Source organism: Ammospiza nelsoni, chromosome 2 (genome assembly GCF_027579445.1).
Source record: "Ammospiza nelsoni isolate bAmmNel1 chromosome 2, bAmmNel1.pri, whole genome shotgun sequence".
NCBI classification, from domain to species: domain Eukaryota; kingdom Metazoa; phylum Chordata; class Aves; order Passeriformes; family Passerellidae; genus Ammospiza; species Ammospiza nelsoni.
The window spans coordinates 36,246,709-36,273,899 of NC_080634.1; the positions used below are offsets into that span (position 1 = coordinate 36,246,709).

A 27,191-nucleotide genomic window follows, 5' to 3' on the forward strand; every position below is an offset into this window, starting at 1 on the left:
GAGAAAACTGTCTCTATATGTTTCAGAAATGTTTTCAAAGCACTTTGCTAGAATAAAACTGTTATGTATTTGTGAAGTCATTTAATTTTTTAAATTTTGTAATTGGATAAAATTAGAGCACACTCTTCATAGTCATGTGTCAAGGTGAATAGAAAAAATAACCTCCATAATCCAAAATATCTGTTTTCATCTGTAGCCAGTTGAAAAACTCTACTTGAAACTTTTTATTGAAGTTTTGAAAATAAGGAACTACCTTGATTTGCCAATTATTCAAGGAAGGAAGATGATCTTATAGAAATTTGAAGAAAAAAAATACAACTGGGAAGAATATCTAATATACAGGGGTTAGATATTTCTATTATTTTATGTTACATTTCATGCAAACCACTCTGGTTAAAAAGACACTTCCAGTTCAGTAAATGACAAGATAAAAATAGACAATGAAAAACTTTGTTGATGCTAAATTCAGTTTCTCCTTCATTTAAGATCTGCTGACAAATGTTGCATTACTGTAATTGGAACATGTTAATTTCTTTTATTTTCCCCCCTCTCCTTCTCAATAACCCATATTTCCCCCCCTCTTGTGAAACTTTCTCAATGTCCTTCTGGAAAGGAAAGATGTGGCAGTCGTGTGCTTTCCCAGAACCTGTAACAGGACTATTTAAAATCTATGTGGCCATATAGATCATGAGCTCTTTAGGGGTAGGCAGGGGAATGTTGGTCTTAAACCTGTAAAATTTCTTTAGAAGTAGTAAAAGCTTGCTGTAACTTTATTCCTAACAAAAAATCAAATGAAGGAACTTTTTGGCTAGTGGCTGACTCCTCAATGGCATAAAACCAGTTTTTCATATCATTAACCAATTTGATGTGAACTTGCTGACTTCTGCTCTTTGAAATTTTCCCCAAATTCCTGAATTTGTCAGTGTTAACTGGTGCTACACAGTGTGTCATTGTGTGACCATTGGGAAATGGTCACTTTGCTGCTTTCTCACCTATCCTTTGGAAATGTTTTAGCTGTTTAATAGACTTTTCGATTCAGACCATTTGCATTTTGATTAAGATTGCTGACCAAATGAGGGAGCAGCTCTGTTCCAGTGATCAAATATTTGTGTGGAACAAGAAGAAAATGTGACCCTGACATAGAGGAAACTGGTATAATTTGAAAACCATTATAGGAATTGAAATCTAGGCAGCCAGGAAAGGAATTTAACTTGAGTATTGACAGGGTAGATAACCATGTCTTTTCCATTATTATTTTATTTTTGTTTCAGCCTTTTGGGTTGAGAAACCAATGTTTTTCCCACTCATTTCCAAAGGTATGGTAAAATGAGAGTGTGTCAGCTTTGAAGGCTTTCTCTCATTGAGAAAATGGTCCCTTAAGAGGAAAACAAAATAGCTCTGTATCAATAATTATTAAATCTTTTACTCAAATCTAAAAATTGTTTTGTATGGCCTTGGGTGAAAGAGGAATTGATCACAAGCAGATGCACACTGTTAAGTGAAATTATCTCAAGGATAGACACTGTGCTGTATTCCAACATTGTGACTGGCCACAAGTGTTCCCTCGTGAGTGGAGTGTCAGTCACTAGCATGTTTTCTTTTCAGTTTGAACAATACTAAATTAATTGTGTTCTCTTGAACTCCTCTGTGTGGGCATAAGTTGTGTGAATATTAATTCATGCAATAAATGTTTTATATTTCCTTTTGTATTTAAAAAAAGAAACAACTTTGCTGTGTTAACTTAAATTTTAAATTGGCCACTTATGTAAACATAATCTGATGTGTATTGGCTCATGCTTTGGATCCACCAATATGCATTTAAATATTCTTTTATTATTCTTTATTTTTTAACTGAAGAATGTAATGTGTTTAGATCTTGGCACTATCTGCTTACTCATGTTGGATGATCAATAGTTCAATTGCTTACTGAAAGGATACTGTCTCTCCCATTATATATATTTTTTTAAATGGTACAACTGTCAATAACTTGCAGGATATAACCAATTCCTTGCTTAAGGTAGTGTCAGTGGCGTAAAAGGTGAAAAAGCCATAGGTAACAAGATGGATATCTGTCACAGTTGCTTGACCTATTTTGAAGTAACTGGGGTGTGGGGCACACTTTCTGGCCTGGAAGATTTACTCTTGTAAATATTTTCAGATTGATACTTTACAAATAAAAATATTGTTCGAAATGAGAGATACAGGTAAAGCATTGGAAATAACCAGGTACTGCATGTACATGGAGTGTGTAAATCTGGCTTACATTCAGTCTGCTTGTCAAGTTACCACAAATGTCACGGTAAACTGAAACTGGACCTGAAACTAAAACTGTTAATGAAAGCTATTCTCAACCCGGTTCTTTAGAATCTTACTGTGAATTCATATGAGTAAGCTTCTGGGAAAAGAAATCATTCAGGATACCTTGTGGTTCTTTTTTTGTGTGGAAGGAAACCAGTTTTTTATAATTTTGTTTTAGCAGGCTGCCTGGTGCAGAGTGAGGTGCTGCCCAAGGCATTAGGGCACAGGCACATGCTGAAAGCACATGCATTCTTTGGGGTGATTTGGAACACATGCCTTTGGTGCTTTATTATCCAGCCTGACCTTCCTCATGTTTGCCATGGGTCAAGACTCATGATCTCTTGCCATGGGTTGGCTAATCCACATCTACATGCCTAATCTGGAGTAGACAGAAGTCTTTATCATCATAGCCTTGTAGTCACTGCTTTGTGTAGGTGATTGCCTCCTCTTGTGTAGGAATCTTCAATCTTGTTCTGCTTTTATTCTACTTTGCACCTTTATACTTGTTTCACCTGATAACTATGAATAGCAGAAGGCAATGAATCACTTGGCTCTTTCCCGTAATGAAGACTGAACAGTTGAAAGGCTGTAGAACTCTTGGTTGGGAGTTGCAAGTATATAATTTTTTCTAAGCCTGAGTATTGTACAGTAAGTATGGTACTGCATGTTTTGCAGTAGTTAACTTGAACAGGGTTAGGCAATGTGCTTGCTTTGGTGCAGGTGCAATTGCAAATCTTCAAGTGTTGCTGAAATGTCTCTTGGCCAGACCTTTGTTATGATTCCTTGCAAAACCCTTGCTTTGGTGGAAAGGGATCCAAACAGAACTGAATTATGTGAAAGTCACTTGGTGGTGAAAGCTTTAACTGTTACAACAAAAATAAAATCTAAATGCTATTTTAAAACAAGCTACAAGTGTTTCCTCGGAAAATCTAGTTTTACCTCTGAAACCTCTGCCAAAATTTGATACTGTAGGTAGGTAAGTGGTGTTCTCAAAGCATGTTTTGTCAGTCACATAAGTCTAAGGTTTTTGATCTTAGGAATACCTGTTGGACTACTCTTTCCAACTTCAACTTACTGTGTAAGCTACTTCTCTGTTTTTGTTGCCTTTATTTTCTTGTTCTGTAGATGTTGCATAGATTTGTAAATTGCTTTAGATTGAAAGGGATCTCAGGTCCTGTAATGAACCCCAGCTTTTAAACCATGCTGAACATTAGTAGCTCTGGCTGTTTACAGGCTCTGGTGCCTGACCATTTTCTTTTGCTTTTCATCTGTTTTCTGTGAACCTCCAAGAAATATTGAAGGCAGTCTTTATATTCGCCCTCTCTGCCTCCAGCCTTGTATTTTGCTGGTGGAATAAACCCACCTCCTTCAACCACTTCTTGTGCATTGCAAGAGGTGCTTTACACCCTGGGCAACCTGGCAGCTTTTCCCTTGGCTGTCCCCAGCCACATCCATGGATATGACTGTGCGCTTGATGCTGTCTAAGCTTCCCTCAAATAAGTCTCCCAGCCAGCTGCAAGCTTAAGATTCTTGTTGCTGATTGCTGCCTTCTTTGAAATATTTAACACCTGTATGCTGTGTGTCTCTTACTGTGAAAGTTTTAACAGATTTTAGAATTGCAGAATTCTGTGATTTTAGGTGGCTTATTTCCCAGGAGAGTATTTCCTTTTCTGCTGTGAGGTATTCTGGCCTTAATGCAGAAGATTGACACATAAAGTGATTTTCCTTTCTGTAGTATTGATGGGAGTAACTATTAAATCTTTCTCCCTGACTCCCATGACAAGATGATCAATGAAACAGGGATCACTCTTTTACCAAGGGTTATCCTTTGTTTTCTTGATGATTTTGTTTGTTTCTATTTGTGCTCTAAGATGAAAGCTGTTCCCCTTAGTGCTGTACTCTTTGGTTATACACCTGCCTGTGGTATTGCTCGTAGCATTTCCAGTAAGTAGCAGTCTAGAGATTTGTTGCTTGGGGGCCCTTAGGTTTCCAAACACATAGCTAGTGTTTTCATAGGTGGGTGTGAGACAAGTTATGTTAAGTGTAGGATGTGAAAATAACTATATATTTGTTCCTCTCCTTTAATGAAGGGTGTTTGTGGGAATAGGATAAGTAGGAACACTGTATATGTAGTGTGGGATGTAGTGCAGGAGTGTGGGATGAAGGATACCATCTTCTGCTGTCTGTACTATGCTGCTTATAGTATAGTTAGCACAAAAATTGCTGTTCTAATTTGGGTGTAACTGTGCAAATATTTCTTTACCTATTTAGCATTGCTTATGAAAATACTCTGAAAATAAATTTCAGAGTGATGGAACTTTTCTGAGATGTGTATGGTTTAGGTACTTTGAGGTATTAATACATACCAGATTGTTGTGCATCTGTTCAGTCTGTATTTTGGAGAGGGAGAAATTTCATGTTTTACTAAATTTAGTTTGTAGTAACTGTAGTATTGTAGTGACTCCCATGTTTGCATTGTCAAATTTACTTCCACTGGAGGCTGGAGTTGCCTCTGTACTTTGCTTCTTGCCTTTATTCTCTCCCAGTTGGTCACCGGTTCTTCATAATGTGCTGGCACTTTCCCTCTGCCCCTCTGCCCCCCAGGTTCATTCATATGCTTTTCACAGAAACACTCATCAGTCCTGTGAGGGATCATTTTCTGAGGGGTACAGAGCCTGTTTTCTTTTATACACTGCAACAGATAATGATTCCAAAGTTCAGTGGCATTTCAGAAACCATTTCTCCCAGCACAAAATATCGTCTATGCTGGATATTTATTTCGCGTGGGGTTTTTTAATATTTTTAGATAGTGAATTTTCAAGTGCCACCTCTTCTTTTGTATTTTTTATTACTGTTGATTTGCTGGCTGGTGTTGCAGTTAAGTATAGAAATTCTCACTTTCTAATATGCGCTTGCACCTCTTATGCCAAAATGTATGACTTGACATCCAGTGATGTGTGTACCTTTGTATTTAATGTATGTTCCTGCCAGATAGCCTTGCACAAAACTGCTTGTGTTATTATTTAGGAGGGAAGACCTGAAGGTGAAGAAGCTGCAGGGCTTGGTTTTGATGATCCAGTTCAGAGCACATCTCTTGCTGAGTAATATCCTGGCATTGTCTTAACAACCCCAAATCATCATCCAGTAACAGATAACCGTGACTTAGAAATGAGGTCATGAATGCCTGTAGTCATCACAATTTTACTTGTAGATAAAAGAATGTTTATCTCTCCATCTCATTACATTTATGAATGTGGAAATCATTTCCTGCTCGCTTCCTTTAATACTTAAACATGTAAATAGCAGCTTTTTCAGTTCTGACCATACTAGTTCAGAGTGTGTGGTAGCTGTGCTTACCTGCTGCTCTGGCTGAAGGAAGGTCCTGTCTTTCAGGAGTCCTTCAAGGTGGATGATTGTTCATAGGAAGATATAAAACTGTCTTCAAAAGTGAAATGTTTGCCTTCAGATTAAATGGTTGTTTCCAGTATGCCTTGGTAGTCCTTAGTCAGGAAGGCATAGGACATTCTGAAGTCTTGATTTTTATTGAGCTACAGCCTTTGACAGGGCTGTCAGTTTGAGTGAAATTTGCTGGTTTATTTTTGGAATGGTAATGGTAGAAAAATTTCATCACTGCTATGTTGCATTAAGTTACGCTTCATATTAAATATTAGCGAGCTGTATTATCATATAGTTGTTTCTGTTGTATTTGTCAACACAGTGTCGTGATCATAAGCCATCCCTTCCTTCACTGGCCTTTGGGAATAAGTTACTGGATGATGGGACGTTGTTCTGTTGGTTGTACTGAAAGTATAGCTCCCCATGTTTACACAGGTGGGACAGTAGTCCAGGTTGAACAGAGATTGGAAAGCTTTGTTTTAGTTAGCCAACCTCAGGTCTTGTGCTCCTAACCATCCTTTTGGTTAATGATCCAACTTTGTTTGAACTAAATGATCCTGTCAGTTTCTGGCATTGTTGCTAGGGGCTCCTTTTTCCACTCAACATTTCCTCTGCCCTTTTGAAGGTGTTGATTGCATTTTATGAAGACTAAGTAGTATTGGAATCCTGTATTACTCACTTTGAACAGTGCTGGAAAGTATTTACTGATCCATTAAGAGGCCAGAAATCTGAGATTACAGTTAATTCTAGTCATAATCTTCCAGTAAAACTTAATGAAATGGTACCATGTAATAATTATTTTGCTATTTAATGCTTTTGGTGTTTGAAAGCTGAGAGTTGTTAGTCAGAGATAGTGTAAGTCATTATGGTACTTCTAAGGCAGCTGCAAAAGCAGTTGAGTCTTGGCAGTGAGCAGAGTGAGCTTTGTATCATTAAGTTCTGATAGACCAGAGCCATGCTACTTTTTGATGTTTATTTTGCTGGAAAGCCCCTCAGTTTTCATAAAAAAATATTACTACAGAAAATGAATGTACTGGTTTTTTTAGGGAACATTACTGATCTTCCTTTACATAACTGATAATAACAACAGAAATTTTTGTATTGCAGATTTAATCCAGTGCACAAATGAGATGAATGTGAACATCCCGCAACTGGCAGATAGTTTATTTGAAAGAACTACCAACAGTAGCTGGGTAGTGGTCTTCAAGTCTCTTATCACAACCCATCATCTAATGGTGTATGGAAATGAGGTAATACAAAAGTGATGTATTATTTTGAGAACAGTTGCAGTCCCTCATTCCTGTAAATGCCACCTAAATGCTTCCAGTAATTTTTTTTTGTAAGACAATCTTCAGGTTTGCTTTTTTGGATCCTACTCTGAATGAACACAAGTCTCATTTTCTGTTTCTTTCCATTGTTTCTACTTCAAAGTGTGCAACTCTAGTGTAAAAAGTAAATGTCCCAAGTGCTGAGGGTGCTTTTTTCCTATCTTCATATTCTAATGATGAAAGAGAAAAAACCCAAGAAAAGCTAACTCACATGGGATTCTACAAGCTGAAAATGGAAGCAGTTTTGCCTTCATGCTGTAGCTAACTCTATGGTCTTTTTTCCTTGATAACTTCATTCTAAAGTAATTTCTACCATCACGCCCTAATTTTTTACAAAGAAAAAAAATGTGTGCCTATGAGTTGGCTTTGAGGGTCACCCTAGGACAGGGTGAAATAACACCAAACTATTAACAGTTGAACAGTTTAACAAACATAACCCCAAGTTACACAAAAAGGAATAAACCTATTTTGTCTCACAGTTCTAATTCCTATGGGCCCTTATTGTTTGGAATACCAAGCCAAGCATAGCAGCAGCATGAATGTTTTGTCTTTAAAAAACCAAAAAAAAATATTTCCAAGATCTTCTTAGAAAATGTTTGTAAACATTCCTTTTTACTGCAGAATAAGGTAAGCTATATGAACTTTGGAATTAAGATCCTTTTAGCAAATTACCAACATTTTTCATTTGAGTTTGCATTCAGAGGAACTGTTTCCTCTGACTGACTTGTGTGGGTTGGAGAGGGAGGTTAAGTTTTCAAACATATACTGGTTTCATTTGCAGGTTATTGCTGGTCTGGGTGAAAATCTATTCTGTGAAGCTAACTAAGCCACAAGAGGGCAAACTTCTGTTGTTGGCTTGAAGCTTAAACTTTTTCATTGGGATAATTGACACTTTTCAAAACACCTTGCAATTTGAGTCATATTAATTTTAAACTGATACCAAAATAGTTCATAGCAATTAAAAGTATTTAATGGGACCACTGGCTGAAATACTTTGCATTAAGAATATTTATAAATTTACAAACAAATTTTGCTTGCCAAGTATATTACAAGAGTGTTGAGGGTAAGATTGCTGCTCAAAATGAAATTTTTCACAGTTGGAAGTAGTACTTGGACAATGAGAGTGCAAACAGATTATAGCACCATTTAGATTGCGAAGGACCTTTAAAATCAAGTCCAGCTGCTAACCCAGCACTGCAAGCCCACCACTAGCCCATATCCCCAAATGCCACATCTGTGTGTCTTTGAAATACCTCCAGGGATGCTGCCTTCAACTTTAATTCCTTTACAACTAGATATTGAGTGCCTTTACTCTTCTCCAGTCTTTTTTCTATGTAACTTATGTATGCTAGTAAAATTAATTAAGTACTACATGTTACACTAATCAACACTGCTTTTGTCTTTTGTCAAAATGGTTCTTGCAACTGAATGATTGGCTTATTTTTGTAGCAGCTCTGTACAAGTTTTTTTTCCTATTGTGTCAACAATCTTAAATGTGTCTTTACAAGATGAAAATGGCATCCTTCACCTTGTGAAACATAATTTGTAATTAAGTGTTATAAGTATTGTGATACAGTGTTAATGCTTTACATGAATTGTTATGTTTGATATTTGATTTATAAGCCAACTAACATTTCCATCACCTATATTCATGTTTAAGCTAAGTACCATTACAATTGTATGCTGAGCAAAGATGACTTTGTTAATTAGCATTATTAAATCCGTTGTTATAAAATTGAAGTCAGTGAAACAACTATGAGCATGTAAAATGAGAATGTATTTGAAGGGATTTTTTTCAGAAGTTCAGAGTTCCATATTCTAGCTTAAAATAAACTCCAACTAAATGAGGCCTTCATACAAAATGCTACTTAGATTTTTTCAGAGATCTATGCATAAAAAATAACTAGCTTACTTTGATAGTTTAGCTGGTTTTGTAATAGTTTCCAGATTTGAAGTCAGTCTTAAGGCATAAAAGTGGAATTTTGTAACCTGGATAAAAAGTTTCTAGTGTTGTTACTGCAATTCCTTCTCCTTGGTAACACAGTGAAAGTATTCAATTTTTTCTCTTTTGTGTAGCGTTTTATCCAGTATTTGGCATCCAGAAACACATTGTTTAATTTGAGCAATTTCCTAGACAAAAGTGGATTGCAAGGTAAGGTGTCTTTTATTCATTAAATTTAGTAATGTGCTGAGGAACAGCAAAGGCAACTTGCTTACTCTAATGAACCCTGTCATTTAGGAAGTAACTTTTCTGTCCATTTTACCCCAGGCTGCATTTCTTAAATAAAGCACTGTAATGGTGTGGCAGGAGCTGTGTGCTGGAGGACCATGTTGAATCTGTTCTTACAGGCATACTTAAAGGCTTCTGACTTTGTTAGACATATGAATCTCAGTATCCCTCTTATTTCTGTAGAGATAGACATCTCCAAATGAGACAATTTTGATTATTAATTTTTTTAAAAATTCATCATATGTACTTACATCATATCAGTGAGACAAGAACCGTATCTAAATAAAATTAAAATTACATTTTTGGAAAATTGATCAAAGACTATTCCATTTATCTTTGAGACTAATCCAGTGGGCAAATATCTGTTTCTCTGGTTCAGATTTTTCAACTGAAATAGTCTTCCAAACTGTTATGCTGCAGTTCAGTGCAGTTCTGTCCATACCTGTAGCTAGCATTTTTTTTTCTCCTAAGATGGTTCCTTACTTTGTCTACTGCTTCTTACATAGTTCTGATCTTTGCCACAGGTGTACTAGAACAGGCAGCCAAAGTGATTGCCTGAGGACAGAAATCTTCTCACTTATAACCAAGGCTCTACCAAATTATCATTTATTTTGAGTTTTAACTTCTATGGTCTCAGCATAGACTATGAACAGATCTTCTTCTTAGTCTATACCCCTAGATTGACAGTTAATCAAAATATTTCCCATCACTGCTATCTTAACAGAGAAGAATTTCTGTCATAGTGTTGTGTTTCCATCAAAGCCTTTTTTTTTCTGTTCAGTTGCAAATGAGACAATGTGTTGCTGAGCTGATGTGAATGCCTTTGTGAATGCATAATTTAATTTCTTTGATAGTAATGTCTATTGTAATATAAAAGAACTTGCATAAAAATTACTTCAATTTGCTTGTGGAAGTGATTTCCTTAGGAAGTGAAGTGTAAACTTTAACATACTTGAGGTTGTCTAGATATTTGTGGTATTGTCTGATTTACATGGTGAATACAGTGACGTACGCAGTTATTTTCAGACTATATTTTTGCACAGTTTTCCCTAGTCAATGGAGCTGTCTTGTGCTAGTAGTTTGCACTTTATTTTGAATAACATTCTTGTTCTTTGATTAGGTAAGTAATAAACCCCTGAAACTTATTTTTTAGGTTATGACATGTCAACGTTTATCAGGCGGTATAGCAGGTATTTGAATGAAAAGGCAGTTTCCTATAGACAAGTGGCTTTTGACTTCACAAAAGTAAAAAGAGGGTAAGGACTGCATTTTGTTCTACTGATCTTGAGGTGTTATTGTATGTCCTGTAATTCTAGTGAAAAATATCGTCGTTAGCTCTGGCTTAATACAGACAATAATGACTCCTTTTCTCTTTTGAATATTTCCCATAACACTCCAAGGCCCAACAGCCTGAAAGTGTATATAGCAAAAAGTTTTTTACTTCAGTTGTTGTAATTTTTTATCTTTAAACATCAACAGTTTAATATAAAGGAATGAAAGATGGTATGCATGGAAGTCTGCATAAAAAAGTAGAAGTTTTAACAAGTCTTTCACAATAGATTATGTACTCTGCCTTTTATGTATTATAGCGGACCATGCAATTTATTTGTGCTTGTAGCTCTGGAAGGCTTAAATGACAGGTGAAACAACCTTGCAGTCCTTCCTGGTGTTTCTCTGTTCTGTCACAAAATATCTGTGTGACGTTTCCTACCTTTTTGAAGGTAGTGGAAATTTGTACTTTTAATAGTACCTTACAGCAGATGCTATCCTGAGTTGGTCGACAGGAATTCAGATTTTCCCTGGAAAGTGTGCTCGTTTAAGAGGAGTTATTTTGAGATTAATTACCTGTTTACATGTAAAATAACACAGTGCAGAGCACCAGTGGTTTGGTAAATTACATGTTATAGTGAATGATGGAATTAATCTGGAGCTCTTCTTTGGGAAGGCTGGAGAAAAGGTACCAATTACAGTTAGTTGAGTCTTTCCATCTTTGTCCATTATCTTTTTATATGGTGCTTTTTAAGGTTTAAAAGCATAATACTAGTTGTAGATTTGGATGTCTTATATATATATGTGTGTATGTATATGTGTATGTATGTATGTGTGTGTATGTATATATATATATATGTATATATAGGACACTCCAATCTAAATCATATATTATCCATATAGGTGAATTTATATTGAAACTAAAAGCTTAATGTTAAATCCACAGAAATCTGAATTTAATACTATTGAATGAATTAATTGTAGTGATGGGCTGTCAAATGATATTTTGCATTAAGGTTGTAAAGGCATTTGTAGTGGGCCTCAGAACACTGTCCAAATCCCTTCTGCCTCCTAAGACTGTAGGATCCATTTTTGTTTGAAGTGTGATGGTAGAGTAAAAGGAGGATTCTTTGGCTCCTTTTGCTCATTCTGCCTTTAGAGTTGCTTGGATTGCCAACAACACAAAACAGTATTTTCCATGCTTAAGATTTGTATGTGGTAAGGTGGCTGCAGCTGCTCTGAAGAGATACACCATTGTTTTATCAGGTGTTTTAGGTCTAATGAGATTAATTATTTAGCCTGCACCATGTGCCTGGAGGTGCTTCTGTGAGCAGTAGGAATAACTGTTCTGATGGCAGCAATCTGCCTTTCCTACTCCATTTTTCTCAGGGCCCTCACACCCATGCTCTGCCCCATTCAGTTTCTTGCATTTGCTGTTTGCTGTTAGCAGTAAATATACAGCACAAGTAGAGAACTGGAAGCAGCATGCTCCCCACTGCTTGCCAGCCTGGAGAACAGCCACAAACTGTTCTGTGAAGATGCACGATGAGATTTGCACTTGCAGAAGCATTTGGTTTGCTTTGTGCATGCTGATGAGCTGCAAGGCTGTCTGATTTGTCTTACAGAAAGCAGTTGTTTCATGTCACTGAGGGGATTTAGTCTCTTCCTCAGCTGTTGCTTTTCTTGGATATTTTTGGTATTAATTTGATGAGTTTTTCAAATGTGCAGCCAATCTTAGTACATTCAATCTGAGCAATTAATAAACAACCAAATATTGGTGGTCAGCCATTAAAGGGAAATTTCATGTAGTCTGTAGAATCTTTCTGAAAAAGCTTGAAAAACATACTGCTGCATTTTTTTATTCTTTCTTACCTCTTTACGTTGAAAAGAATCCAAACTGATACAAAATAATAATTGAGTGATTGGAAAAAGAATACGTTAAAAATTGCTTCAAAAATAATCTTTGGAAATTTTTTTCTTGTTACCTGATGCATTGTAGCTCTCCTGTATTTCTAAACACTATTAGTTTCATTTTCTCTGAGCAAAAATTCAGCTTGAAGTCACATTTTGACCAAATAAGTAATTGTTTTTCTGTGCTGCAGTTATTATCGTTACATTGGCTAGGCACCACTCCTAAACACCACAAGGATGGCTTTGTGTGGCAAAGACTTAAATGGTTTCTCTGATGACCTGCTATATTTTCTGTCATTTCTTACTAACAATGGCTTTCAAAATTCATGTGAAGAATTTTCTTTGTGGTTTTTTTTTTTTCCTCACAACAGGGCTGATGGAGTGATGAGAACAATGAGCACAGAAAAACTCTTAAAAACTGTACCAATTATACAAAATCAAATGGATGCACTTCTTGACTTTAATGTAAGTTTAGCAGCATGTACACTTCTAACATACAGTCAACTTGTACAAACATGTAAAATAGGTTAAGATTAAATGTCTTGCACTTGGTTCCATATTATCTGCACAGCTTAAAGAGCACAAATCATTTTGTTCATTGGTGTACCCCCAAGAAAAAATAGATACAATGCTCACTGGAGAGAATGCTTTGTGCTAAATGACTGTGTTTTTATTGTGTACCTTATGTAAGCGTTGCTTGTTTGTTGAAAAGCTGATTATTTATGCCCTCTGTCTTTTAGTTATGTTAGTTAACATTAGCTTTGTTTAACAAAAATGTCTGCCAAAATGATTTGACTTAATTCTGTGATGAGAGAAGCTGTTGGTTAGTTTTGGTGTTGCTTTCTGCTAACAGCCAGTGAGATGACAGGAAAGCTTGTCTTGAGACAACGTGCTAAAGTTTAACTAGAAGTTTTCCAGTAAGAGATCAATCCAGTTCAATTAACTTTTTCTCTGGTCTTCCTAGGTTAATAGCAATGAACTTACAAATGGTGTAATTAATGCTGCCTTCATGCTCCTCTTCAAAGATGCCATTAGACTGTTTGCGGCATATAACGAAGGGATTATTAACCTCTTGGGTAGGTATAACTGCTCCCTGCAATGCTCAGCTCTGGGGGGAACTCAGTGAATGATTCACAAGAGCTGCTCTCTTGAGAAACTGAAACAGTCTTACTGTGAAACATCAAAATTGTGCTGTTATTTCCAGTGTTTGTCTGTGCAGTTGCATTTGACATTGCTTTGTACTCAGGGCTAGGTAAAATCTGAAAGCAAAGTCCATCCAAGATTTTATTCACCTAATTTTTTTTCTTGCACTGCTCTGTTGGGAATTTTTGTGTGCATTGGTTTGGGTTTGTTTTTTTTTTTTTTTTTTAATTTTGTCTTACCAAACTGCATGACAAACCTGAATTATAATATTGATGTTGGTTGGGGATTTTCTTAAGAAACAGTTTGTGTTTCCTAGTAAAGGAATCAATTATGGTCAGTTGCAAATCTGCAGTCACAAGATCAGTGATTGCTTGGCTGTTGAAAGGTCAATGTTGCTTTGTTTCCATGATTGGTTATCTTATGTTGCTAGAGCATATATTATATATTAAGGAGAACTAAAAATTCAGAGTTAAGGCCCTTTCACGTGCACATACTGGAGATAAATTTTTCTAAATTTAGGAAAGAATTAAGTTGAAAGTAATCAGTTGATTTACTTGATTTTGTTATATGCTGTGATTAAATGAAGCTCCTGATTGCTGTCATTACCCAGTGCTTGCAAAATGAAAAGTAAAATCCAGAATAAGTCAGTAAGGGACAATCTGAAGTCAGTCAGTCTTCCAGTATGACGCCCCTGTCAGCTTCCTTTCCCTTGGTAAGAAGTAATATGCACTTGCTTTCTACTTATGCTTTGAGTGAAGCTTAGTAAAAAAGAAGAAGCAGGCCCTTGAAAAGGCTTTTCGAAGGAGGAGTGGGACCCTCTTGCTTTCAGCACTGTTGTTTTCTAATCAGTTTTACTTCACTGCCCCAGACCATAGTAAGAGGCATCAGTTTGTCAGAGATCAAAATCTTGCCTGATAGCTGGCCACTGGAATAGAGTAGGTATTTGACTGCCAGATTGTAAAACTGCTCTTTTTTTGTTTGTTTGTTCTTCTTCCCAAGAAGATGAATTTACATTTCTTTGAGTGACTTATTCTTTAACTTGATTGTCCTCTTCAAGGTGGTTATGCTTTCGTGGTATCTAGTACCTGCAAGGTAAGGTGTAATTTCATGCATGGAAGCAGTGGCTCACATTTGACAGAGCTTTTGTCATTTGGTGCAAGTTAGGCATAGTGACTTCTGCAGTTGTCATAATAACAGATCAGCAGGTATTTTCTGTTTGTCTTGGTTTATATGCTTTTACTTTGCATATCCATTGCAAATCTTGATTTCTAATTTAATGCAAATATTCTTACTGTTTCTAGAAAAATACTTTGATATGAAAAAGAACCAATGCAAAGAAGGCCTTGATATATATAAGAAGTTCCTCACTAGAATGACACGGATCTCAGAGTTCCTTAAAGTTGCAGAGGTAAACTTAAGCTGATCAATTTAGCTGTTTATTTGAAGCAGCTTGTAAAGTGCTTATTTTATCATAAAACAGGTGCTTCTTCCTCCTTGCTTAATTGCTATTCTCTCAAGGGTCATCTTGTTCATCTCTACCCTGGTGTTAGTTCATTTGAGGACTGTGTTGGAAAACCTGGCTGTGGAGTGCTTATTGGTTTATCTTTTGCTGAGGAGAGTTTATTAATGTGCATTTTAAAAATTCCTTGGTTATGGAATACTTGCGAGCTTTCTTTGAAAAATAGACTCACTTTTAACAAAGGAACTCATGGTGATCTGCTTTCTATGATTCTAGCTGTATTCTAGTTTAAAACCCACAATTCTACCAGAAGTTTTAGATAAAATACCAGCCTCAGAAATAGGCAACTGAGACAAACAGAAGAACATGGAATTTCTTCAAGATTTTTTGCTGATCTTTCTGTTGTAACAGTATATGTCCTGCTGCAAACATCCTAAATTTCATCTTCATTTTAGAAAAATGTTTCTTTACAAAACTTCATTGATGCTTTGTTTCATCAAATATACCCTGTGTGTCAGTAGGTCTGAGAGTTTGCCACATAAATTGTGAGACAGGCAAACTTCTTCATGTTCTAAAACACTGATCTTGCTCTCTTGTTTCTGAGCTTCTATCTGTTGAATATTTCTGTAACACAACCTACTTCAATGTGTACACATTTAACAAGAATTTATGACAGCCAACCATTACAGAGTACAGACTCTGGAGATTGAAAATTTATATTGAACAAGTTTGTGCTTTTTGCATTACTTCATGTTAATGTTGTTTACTTTCTGAGTATCTCTGCCTTAAAAAAAAAAAAAAACAAACAGGTTCTGAAGCTCGTTTGTTTTATTACAGCAAGTTGGAATTGACAGAGGAGACATACCAGATCTCTCACAGGTAGATAAACCTATTATGTGTTTGCCAGTGCATGTATATGTATTTTTAGGGTTGCATGATCAGAAATGCCATTATGGTACTCACTTAGGCATTACTGTATATGTTGTCACCAACTTATCTCTAAGTCTGTGATTAAATCCAAGCTCTGTCAGAGCCTAGCTTTTATATTCAGTGGTCCTGTTGTAAAAAATTTATAACATTTCTGTCATTCTCTAATTGAATTTTAAGATAACCTTATTTCCATCATGCTTGAAGACAAAGTTTATATCTGTGAGGTCACATAATGAAAGTCTTACATGATATTACGAAGCTGTGGTTTCTAGCAGCCTTGCTTTTGGCTATATGCCTATTGAAGTTAATGTGAAGTTAATGTGAAGGCTTGCAGAACATGCACAAAGAAATTACTTTAGGTACCATTTCCTTCTTAGTGTCTCTTAAAACACTGACTGCTTCTGATTATCTGCCTGCTGTTTCCTAGCTGTTAGTTTTAACATTTCTTGACTTATTTCAGTCCTTGCTGATAAATGATTATGATGGAATAATGTAGTGAATAGAATACAGCACCTTATACTTGAAGTCATTAAATATGTACAGAATGCCAAGAGGGGGTAAAAGTATTCAGAGCTGTTGTACCAGTTGCCCTACAGTTGCATTCTCTGAAAATATTTAAACTATTGGTTTCTTCAGATGTATTCCCCAATGTCTCTCTTTGCAGGCACCGAGTAGCCTTCTTGATGCTTTGGAACAGCATTTAGCTTCTCTAGAGGGGAAGAAAATCAAAGATTCCACAGCTGCAAGCAGGTGCTTATACATTTGTCCTTTTGGACAATTGTCAAATTGAGTGTTAAATAAGTTTTTTTTTCAATTTCATTGTAAATTAAGATGTGAAGAGGCTCCCTTAAAGGCATTGTATGAGCAATGATTAGAAAGTTGTCATATCTTAAAACAGCTTCTTCCAGGTCAGCAGAACTAGAATCTAAGGACCTGTAAGGGCCTCCTCTAGCATCCCTACTTACACTTCTAGCATTGGATCCTGAACTTCTGAAGAGAATCAAAGTTTCATTTATGTACTACCTGGAAAGGTTCTTTTTATGTTAATAATTAGACTTCTGCAAGGTATGCAGAAGATGTCCTTAGACTTCTACATCTCAGCTTTAATCCCTGTTTTGTCAAAAGCAAGGAAATACTTCCAGGAAGTCCTTACATTAAGAATGAATTTTGAAAGTAATTGGAAGTGAAAGCCATAATGCATATGGTGTAAGGCATTAAATTATTGTGAGTGCTTTCCGAAATACAACAGGCAATACAGAGAAGTCCCCTCTGCATGACAAATTTCATTGTTCCGATTTAACAAAGCATAATCTTGGGGGTAAGACTTGTAAAATTAAATAGCATTTCTTTATTGCATGTTCAAAAACTGAAGCACTAATATTTTATGAGTTCATTATGGCAGTGACTATTAGGGCACTATTTTGTTAGGGCACTAATTTTTAGAATATTTGCTTTCTTTTTTAAGATTACTCTGTTCAAAGTTAAGTATTTGTTTTAAATGTTTTTGCATATTTTTGAACAGGATGATAAATGAAAAATTTCTTTTGGGATATATTAAAAGCATTGATAGTTTGTTCACTAAGCCTGTTAAATTAACAACAATTTGAAATGGAGCCCAGATGATTGGAGATTGCTGTGTGCCTAAAAATATTGTCGTTTTAGACAAACAGGAGAAGGGAAAAGGCTTCAAATGTGAATTTTGTGATGCAATTTGGAGGGAAGCATTTAAGGTGGAAAATCCAAAAGCCAGTGGAGTGGACTGCAAGGTTTCTGGGCATTTTTAATTTTGCATTTCATATGATGTGTGTTATGTAAACTTTTCACTTGTGCAGTGTAAGATCTGGCCAATGTTACAGCGAGCTCAGAAGGAGACTGGGTGGGTACGAGTGAAGTGTTCTTCAGACGCCGCTATCACGTGTTGTGTTTTAACAGCCAGCTTTTCTCCTGTCCAATGACTTTAGGGCTACCACCCTTTCCAATGCAGTCTCTTCCCTTGCAAGCACTGGCCTGTCCCTCACGAAAGTGGATGAAAGGGAAAAACAAGCTGCGTTAGAGGAAGAGCAGGCTCTCTTAAAAGCTTTAAAGGTAAGCATACAGAATTTTTAATTGAAAATACTTTTCCTGTGCTCTTTTTGATAGCTTATTAAGATTCTTAAAAAAGCAAAGGGGAAAACATAGTTTTTAATACTTAACATGTACTGTTGGCAAAGTGCTGGAAGTAGAATTGTGTGTACTTAGATGGTACAGCTTGTGGAGGGTTTGTTAGTTTTCTGAAGCATTTGTGGCACCACTGACTCTTGTAATTACAAGTGGCTAACACTAGTGTGTTGAATAAATGATTCTTTACTTCTGCTTTATTTACCTCCAATGTCATACGCACAAATGTTCAGATTTCTTATACCAGCTCATTTTCCCAACAGGAGCAACGTCTAAAAGAGCTTGCAAAGAAGCCTCATACCTCTTTAACCACAGCAGCTTCTCCTGTGTCAACTGCAGCAGGAAGCATAATGACTACACCAGCCATTGATATTTTTTCTACCCCTAGCTCCTCTAACAGGTATGCTGAATCCTCCACTGGAGATGTGCTGCAGCAAGGGTTTCCTCTACACTTGTGCCACAGAGTGTATATTCCACAAGATGGGTTGGGTGTAGAGTACATTAGCAATGTGATAAGAAATCATAGTGAAGCTGATGAAAAATAGCCTTTTGTAATAAATAACATGAAACTATGTTCTCATCTGTTTGCAGAAGTTTCTGGTATAAACTGCCTGCTGACAGCCCTTGTAGCTGTTATTAGTCCATAAGCCAGACGGCTGGAACTGTAAAACACACATACTTTATCCCCAGGGAGCATTACAAGTAAATTTGAGAAAAGTCAAATAAAAATTCTGTTTGAGAAGTCATAAAGAAAATGCATTTCTAGATCTTTAAAGGTAGAGTGGCAAATATTCTGTCTAGTTTTTCAGAAAAAGAAAAGCCTGAAACAGGGTTTGAAATGAGAGGCAGGTTTTGCAGTCTTGTGTTGTATCTGGAACATTTCTGCAAGGACCTGCAAAGAAAGTCAAAGATCAGGATTAGCATGCAGTGAGTACTCTTGCACTAACAGGAGCTGTTGGTATGAGCAAGTGTGTGATGTTCATTCTGTAAAATACCTGTCAAACTAAGCAGCAGCGGAAGGTACAGTGCTTTTATCAGTGTAGAAGGAATCCACGCTCTGAAGTCATATTTTTTGCTTTGAGCCTGATCCTAAACCTGAAGGGATTGTGTAGTTGTTCTGTTGGAGCTCACATAACAATCTACTGCACTTTTGACAGCTTTCTTTCCCATTAAAAAGCTGTTGTAGGAAGTTACTTGACACCAAATATGCGGTAAATAGCTGAGTCACATTTAAGAAGCTGGAGAATCTGTCAGTGTTAGTAACTGAAAGACTTCCTGGTAAAAAGATGTTTTTTTTAAATTGCTTTTTAGAGACCAGAAAACTTGAAATGGGTGTGTGCTTTGAACTTGAGTATCTGATCTTGCTTCTTAAGAGGTCTGAAACATAGAAACATCTGATAAATCTTCTTTAAACAGACAGAAACGCTGCATAGTGAGGACAAGAGTGTTTTCTTGTAAAAAAACCCCAAATGCTAGTTTTTCTTGTTCAAATATCCTTGCTGGCAGAATGAATGCTATGAGCGAAGAACAGATTTTGAAGCAGGAGTTGCCCTCATGGAGATATGCTGGGTCAGAAGTTCAGTGGCTTGCTATTAAATGCAATGTGTCTGGTTAATCCCTGTCATTATCTTGAACAAGCTTTACCTTGAAAATTGTCTTTGTTCAGCTGCTCACATTACAGGGCAGTGCCAGACCATGCTGCTTTTTAATAGGAGCAGTAGTGGAAAAATGTGATTTCAATCACTGCTGAAATGAATAATGCAATACCACAAGTGATTGGGTGAGCAAGAAAATATACAGAGATCTAGGATGTCACTACTGGCCATTAAACTCTTGTGCTGTCTCATTTAGAGAGATGTTTGGATGTCACAGTGATTCAGCTTCTGTGCGTAGTAGAAGACATATGTGCAGATTTGGGTTCATTTCATGTCCTAAAAGTTTCTGGGAGAAGACCAGTACTCTTTTTTTTTTTTTTTTTCTTTTCTTTTTTCCCAAGACTTATTTAAAGTGTGAAATGAACTCTCTGCAAGAGGATGAATTTTACTGTTTTTGTCTGACTCTTTAAATTTATGCAGAAGTTGTATATAAGCCTTCACTCTTAATTTCCATGTGATGTTATAAGTTCTCAATTTGATTTTGAATGGTCTAAAATGTGCATTTAAATATGTTTTCATTCACATGCCTGATGTGTGATCAAGTGTTTCAAGGCCTCTGAGATTTTGCTTTCCCCAAAGGTCTTTAATAGTTCATGGTTGTGATGTAGTTTCTCAGCAGTGATTGTAGTGGAAAGATCAGAGTTGTGGAATTTAGAGTAATAGTTTGGTGGTGCAGCCCATTAGAGCTGATTTTGTCTTTTTTTTTTGTTGTTGTTGTATTTTAGAGTTTTCATGAGGTGAACTTTAAAAGTTGATGAAGAGTTCTGAATATAAAATCTCCTAGCCTGGCATTGGACTGTTAAGACACCTGTCTTTTTCTTGGACAGTTTTGATTTGACAAAAGCCCCTTGGTATAACATACAACTTACCTTGCTAAATTAACACTTCTTTACAGAATTAAAAACATGGAGCTCACCAGCCCTTCTGATTTTGGCTCAATTTTATCCATTTTGTAATAACCATTTTTTAACAAAGGTTTCATTACTGTTGACAGTGGCTAGTATTTGCTTATATTGAAAACTGTGATGTAGTTCAAACAGTTGTATTAATTTATCTTTGTAGCACTTCAAAGCTGCCAAATGATCTGCTTGATTTGCAGCCAACTTTTCATCCGTCTGTACATCCTATATCAGCTGCTCCACAAGTAGGAAGTACCTGGGGAGGTAAGAATTCTGAGTTGGATTAAGGTTCTAATTGCCATGGCCATGTTCCTGTACATGTTGCCCCTAGTCTGGGGGCTATTGCTTCCTTAAAGAGAGAGATCTTAAGACATTACAAGTGAATAAAGGGATGATAAAAAGTAAAATATGTGTATACATTAAAATAATATAGCAGTGTGTGGTGATTCTAAATTTTTTCATATGTGTTCTTATTAGCAAAGTTACTTTAATTGTTGATGAGATCTGCCAGCCTCATAACTGCTCTCTTCAAGGTTCACATAGCCAGCTGCAGAAATTTAGCATTCAGAAGTCAGTTCAGTGAAGATGTCTAAGAGGTAGACTGTGCTGCAAACAGAAACCTGAATGCAAAATCGTTTTAATACATATTCTAAATTTTGTGTAATATTAAATCAAACTTGCTGGTGATGGTAATGCAGAACTTGGATAAAGCCTGAAAGGAGGCACTTGTGACAACTGTGCATAGAAGGAAAGGCAAGAGTTAGTTATCAAAATAATAATAATAAGACTTCTCTGCCTTATTAAATTCTCTGCTATATTTCATTTAACTACAATAGCAAATCAGCAAAAAGCTGTGGTTGGATCTCTCAAGTGAAGAGACAAAATTTGCCTTCTTCCCTCTGAAGTGTGCTCCGGAACATCCAAATTTTCATTCTGCCCAGTTTCTAGGATGGACTCAATAAGTTGAAATGATCTTATCGGTACAGTCAAGTTCTCAAACCAAGGGAGAGTTCTAGAAAGTCATGAATTTTCCTTCAAGATTGGTTTGAGTGCTGGAGCATTTTGATGTTTTCTCAAAGTTCTTGGCTGCTTTGCAGTGTTCCAGAATAATTCATATACAGTATTATATTGCCGATATAACTGTTGGTTATACTGGTGGAGGATTAAAGAGCTTTATGACAGAGGGAGAGGGAGGTAGTGTTGCTTTATTTTTCTACATAAATGATGCTTAATAAAATAGTAAACTCCTGAACTATGTGGCTATTTCCAGATTATTTTTTACTAAACCAGATGCTTGCAAAAATGTTTTATTTTATGATGCGGAAAATTGGGAATTGCTGCTTCAGGAGGTTTCATAGGCATCAGAACAACCATGTTCTAAATTTTTACTTCCCTGTTTAGTTTTATGAGCTATAGCTCTTCTTAACATCTTTCCAGCTATATAATGTATCTTCATAATAAGCTGTGTATGTATTCTGCTTTCCTATTTACTTTTTGCTGTGTACTTTGTTTTCTATACTTCTCCCATTTGTTTGTAGGGAAATTACACAATTTTGAGTGAGGAAGGCACTACTAATATATGTGGCAGCTTCTAAAATAAATTAGTAGTTTACTTGTTCTTTAGTTCTGCTGAGAAAAGCATCTTTGGAGAAAGATGTAGTGAGGAGTGTATGGAGTTAGGCATACAAATTTCAGTGCTATGATAGATAGGCTTAGAGTTTAGAAATGGAGAAAAATGGTTTGGCTCATCTTGATTGCTTTCTGCCCAATACCTTCTGTTTCAGCTTGTCCTGTTTGTTTCATGTGTGAGATATAAAAGGGGTGAGCTATTTGCCTCTCAAAGGTCACATCACAATTCAGCATTTCTTCATGAACCTGAAAGTTGAGCCTGAAAGTCTGTTCAATGTTGTGTTGCTTGTGGTATGAGTCTTCAGTACTAGTTGTTGATATTTCTGCTTACTATTGACACATTTCTAAATACTTATAAGACTTAACTGTGAAGATTTTGGATTGTCTTCTAAAGTTTTAGGCTAAAATTCTGGGATCACCATTTTTTGTGTTACCTTTCATCAAGAAATCCCCAACTCTTCAGCTTTACAGACATAAACACTCACTTCACACAGGTGAGGTAGATAAGAAGTGCTTTCCACATTTTACAGATGGGGAAATCTGAGCAGTTAACTGACTTGTCTGAGGTCATACGGCAAGTCAGTGGCAGAGCCAAGAATGAAACCTGAACTAGTTCCAGTCCTGTGCTCTAACCACTGCACAGCATCCCTCCCTTAGGTAATTTTCTGACATGATGATCTTTATATTTGGTGTATATGGTGTCTTTGAGAAGAGTATCAGATCAGCCAAAATCAGTTACTGTTAAAAATTTTATGCAGAAGCTCTTAGGTGTGTAATGAAACAATAAATTGTTACAGAAGTGTTCTTTTTGGGTTGCTGCCTTTAGTTTTGTGCTCCAAAAATGTAAAAACTAACAAGGTTAAACTCCTGGGGAATGGGTTCTGTGATTGTATGTTTTCCGTTTACCTATTTCAGACTGTAAAAGTTGCCATTGAAAATCATTTGTCACTGTTTTCTTCGACAAAATACTTCTAATTGGATAACTTAAAGGTAGAAATTTGCAAATTTCAAACTACTCTTTTAAATGCACTTAAATCATTAATGCCTAATGATGGCATGCTGGTGCAGAGTGATTCCATTGCCATAAACAGATGCCATTTGTATTCAAGGATGAAATTGGGCTTTAGAAACATTGAGGTGTTGCTGTCAGAAGTGACAGCAATTTTTAAAACTTGAATATAGAAGGATATAAATTAGGATATGAAACCAAATAAATTTTTGGTAACTTTTGTTACTAGCATTTGCGAGTTCTGAGACTTGGACAAGATTGGACATGCTGGCTAGAGTTAGAATAGAGTAGACAAGCAAAGAATCTGAGAAAGGGTTAAATTTCTGAGAAAACCTTGATAATCTAAAGTTGGATTATATTGTTTTAACTAGTCAAAACACAGGAAGTTCCATATACAACCTTGGGAATTGGAAACAGAAAGTAATTTTTGGTTATTTTCTGGATGAGTGCATGTGTAAAATAATTTTAGTGGATGGTAGATTCAGACAAATACAGTTAAAAACTTGTGCTTATTAATTTCTTCCATATTGTTTTATCTGCACTAGTTATTGGGATTCTTTGGAGAACATTCTAGCTGTTTCTGGTACATTTGCCAGCTGTCAATTTGTACCTAAACTTCAAAAGCAAAACAGATGTATCAGTGTGGAAATGAACGTTTTGATCCATCTGTTTGAATTTTTTCCACTTATATAATATATATAAAGAGAACCAATAAAATAAGCAGAATGCAGAGTAGCAACGGAAAGAGCAAGGAGGAGCTGATGAACAGATAATCTGCCCCATTTTTATTGACAGATTTGTTTGTTCTGCATCTTTTAAAATGACATTCAAAGCAGAAAGCAGTTTTAAGGAGTAGCTGAAACAAGGACTCAGCTTCAGGCAGCTGGCTGATTGGCATATCGTGTATATAAAACCTACATGAGACAATATGTAATTTTGTATTTGTGTTATATATTCCAAATATTATATCAGTTTTTTCTACTTATCTTTTATTCAGTGTTGGACACTGTCATTTTGCTGACTGAATGATTTAGGAAAAGGTCTTTTAAGGTATTTGACTTGTTCTTGCAACATAGCCAAGCAATTTGGGGAAAAGTCAGGTCTAACCCAATAACATACCTTGAGCTTGCAGCAAATCAAAGCATGCTTTAAGCCTGCAAAGAATAATGTAGTTATTTTGTTTCCATTAGGACTTTTCTACACATTATGAGCACATTATGAAGCTGTGTGGGACTTAGAGCTAAGAATCAGCAAGTGAGATTCAGGGAGAGAAAATAACTTCCACTTCAAAACTGCTACACGCATCATGATAGTATTTACAAGAGTTATGGATAAATGCATAAACTGGCCAGGTTAAAAATAAAAAAAAGGCCAGGAACTGAAGTATTTAGCACATCTTTACTGTAATTATTATTCAGAAATTTCTCTCTAGTGGCTTTTTCTAGAAGATCAAGCTGCACTTCAGGCACAGTGATAAGTAGTAGGGCCAGGTACAACCTTTGCTGATCTCACCGAGTGAGTTCTTGAGTTTTCCATCAAGGGTTCATGGGCTCTGAAACCAGACAGCTAAACCACAGCTCCTTTGGTCAACAAGTGTTATAGCTGCTTTCTGTATCCTGTTTATCTGTCACATTCTGAATTACAGGAATACTCGAGCTTGGCAACTCCATCCATTCTCAGGAAACCCTGAAACTATGTGCCTTGGGAAGCCACATGTATAGATCCATGTTTCCATCATTCCAATAAAGTCTGACAATTTTTTAGTAAGGAACATTTTCCTTATTATGGCTTAGGGTCTGTTGTCTGTAAAAGCAGAGCAGTCCTTTGCTTGCTTGCAGGTAACAGCATACCCACAACAAGCTGCTGTTCCTGATGCCCCAGGTACCAAGGAAAGTGCTTATGTCCTGTGTGTTACCTTGGTATAATCATAGCTCTTGAAAATTTTGTGATGCTCAGTAACAGAAAAACCCCTAAACACAATTTGGACAAAGAGAAGCTCATCTCAGTTAGTTTTGTTCAGGTTTTTTAAGTTATCTTGGGGATGTTGCTGCATTGAATCCTCTCATAGCACCTTGGGTTCTGTAGTGCTGACAGGCGTCCTCTGCTCCAGAGACTTTGTTGCAAATGTCCGGACAAGAGTGGGAGAAACAAAAAGTGATGGTGTTTAAAGAGGAATAACATAGTTAGTTTCAGTCTAAAACACATTCAGGAAGAAGCACAGTTTATAAGTTGGTGTTATTGATTTAATAATTAAAAAAGAGGAAATTATTAGCTAGTATCTGCAGTCCTTGACAACTTGAAAGTGAGATCAATAGCTGGGTCATCCCAAGCTTAGAGATGTCAGGAGAAAACTAAATCCGTCTCCCTTTTCTTCTTTCTCTTGCTCTCTGGAACTGAACAGATCCTTTTTCTGCTACTGTTGATAGTGTTGATGATGCCATTCCAAACCTAAATCCTTTCCTTACAAAAACTAACGATGCTGCTCATCTGTCTGTGTCTTCTGATGTATCTACTTTCACCAGTAGGACACCCACACATGAAATATTTGTTGGTAAAGTACCATTTTAAACTAATTTCCTAAAAATTTTAACATTATTTTAGTTTCTAAAATATATTTTTGCAGCCTTTCAGAAAATAAAAGCTGGTCATTTGGGGCTGGTTTTATGCGATGTTAGAATTTGATTTAGTAGCTCTACAATGAAAATGGTGTTAAAATCCTTTCTTGGCTGCCTAGATGGGATTCTAACCTGATGTAAAGAAACAGAGCAGTTGCTTGAGTGCAGTTTTACAGTCTCTTGTACTTGGGAATTGTAAGGTGAAATGCTGCATATGCCTGAGAAGGAAAAGAAAATGCTGTTACTTTCTTCCTCAGGTTGAAATGCTCTTTTTAAACAAAGGAGTCTTTTCTGATTTTTTTAATAGTTGATGGTTTTGCCCCAGTCATGTAGTCACTAACAAAGCTGTTAAAATCATGCACATATTGATGCATAATCTACTCAGACTATGGGGCAATACCTATGGAACAATAAACTAATAACTCACCCGTTAAAAGGTGTTCATATTTTACTTTGGAGATGGTTCAGCATGGCTGTCTCACTAGAAATCCTTCCAACATTTGTGTTGGTACAGGAAGATTTAGTTTGTTTTCATAGATGAAAAAAATCACTCCATTACATGTCAGTTCTGTTAAACAAAGCAAGTTTAAAGACAGTTGTACGTCACAGGCTGTATTTATGCTGGTTGAACCTCACTAGAATTGGTCAAAGACAAATACAGACTATTAGAACAAAGAGGGGTTATTAATACCTCTGCTACTTGTTAACAGAGGTAAAACAAAAGAATTATCTCTTTAAAGATATTCATACTACCTATACTTTGTCAACTTAATAACTAGTTTCCTAGCCTGTTTGTCTTTATTGGAAAGACAAAACAGGAAAGATAAATATATCTTTATATGTAAAATACCTTTAGTTGGTACTGCTGTGTGATAATCTGTCTTTTCCATGCTTCAATGAAATTGTTATGGTTCATGTAAATATAGAATGATTGTTTGAAATACAGCTGGGGTTTTTTTAATAGGATGGTTATTTAGTCAGGTTAGTTTTCTCTGTCTAACTTGCTCTGCAGTCACATGAAAAGCTGCAGCAATGCAGAGCTGTGAACAAGGACCCTGGTGGGCTTTTGTGGTGCTTGCTGGTCCTTGCAGTATTTATCACATGACTGCTCTGAAGTCACTGGAAATGGGTGGTGTTGATATTGCATTCCCTTCCAGTGTCTCTGCTCTCAGGATATATCTAGAACCAGAGGGTGGCCTCCTGATAGATTCATGTGGGACATGTAGATGCAGTTTTAGCTGTAGCATGATCAAAGTGCTACAA

The 27,191-nt window shown here is 36.3% G+C and overlaps 1 protein-coding gene across 4 annotated transcripts in view; it reads left to right on the forward strand.

Moving 5' to 3' along the window:
- PICALM (phosphatidylinositol binding clathrin assembly protein) overlaps positions 1-27,191 on the forward strand; it is a 65,796-nt gene that overhangs the window by 18,662 nt on the left and 19,943 nt on the right. For all 4 annotated transcript variants that reach the window (XM_059492364.1, XM_059492380.1, XM_059492371.1 and 1 more), the window contains exons 2-12: positions 6,802-6,944; positions 9,099-9,174; positions 10,406-10,508; positions 12,804-12,897; positions 13,397-13,508; positions 14,877-14,983; positions 15,872-15,913; positions 16,629-16,714; positions 17,926-18,049; positions 18,385-18,521; positions 20,839-20,939. In XM_059492364.1, coding sequence (XP_059348347.1) covers positions 6,802-6,944; positions 9,099-9,174; positions 10,406-10,508; positions 12,804-12,897; positions 13,397-13,508; positions 14,877-14,983; positions 15,872-15,913; positions 16,629-16,714; positions 17,926-18,049; positions 18,385-18,521; positions 20,839-20,939 — 1,125 coding nt within the window. The remainder of the gene's footprint in view (positions 1-6,801; positions 6,945-9,098; positions 9,175-10,405; positions 10,509-12,803; positions 12,898-13,396; positions 13,509-14,876; positions 14,984-15,871; positions 15,914-16,628; positions 16,715-17,925; positions 18,050-18,384; positions 18,522-20,838; positions 20,940-27,191) is intronic.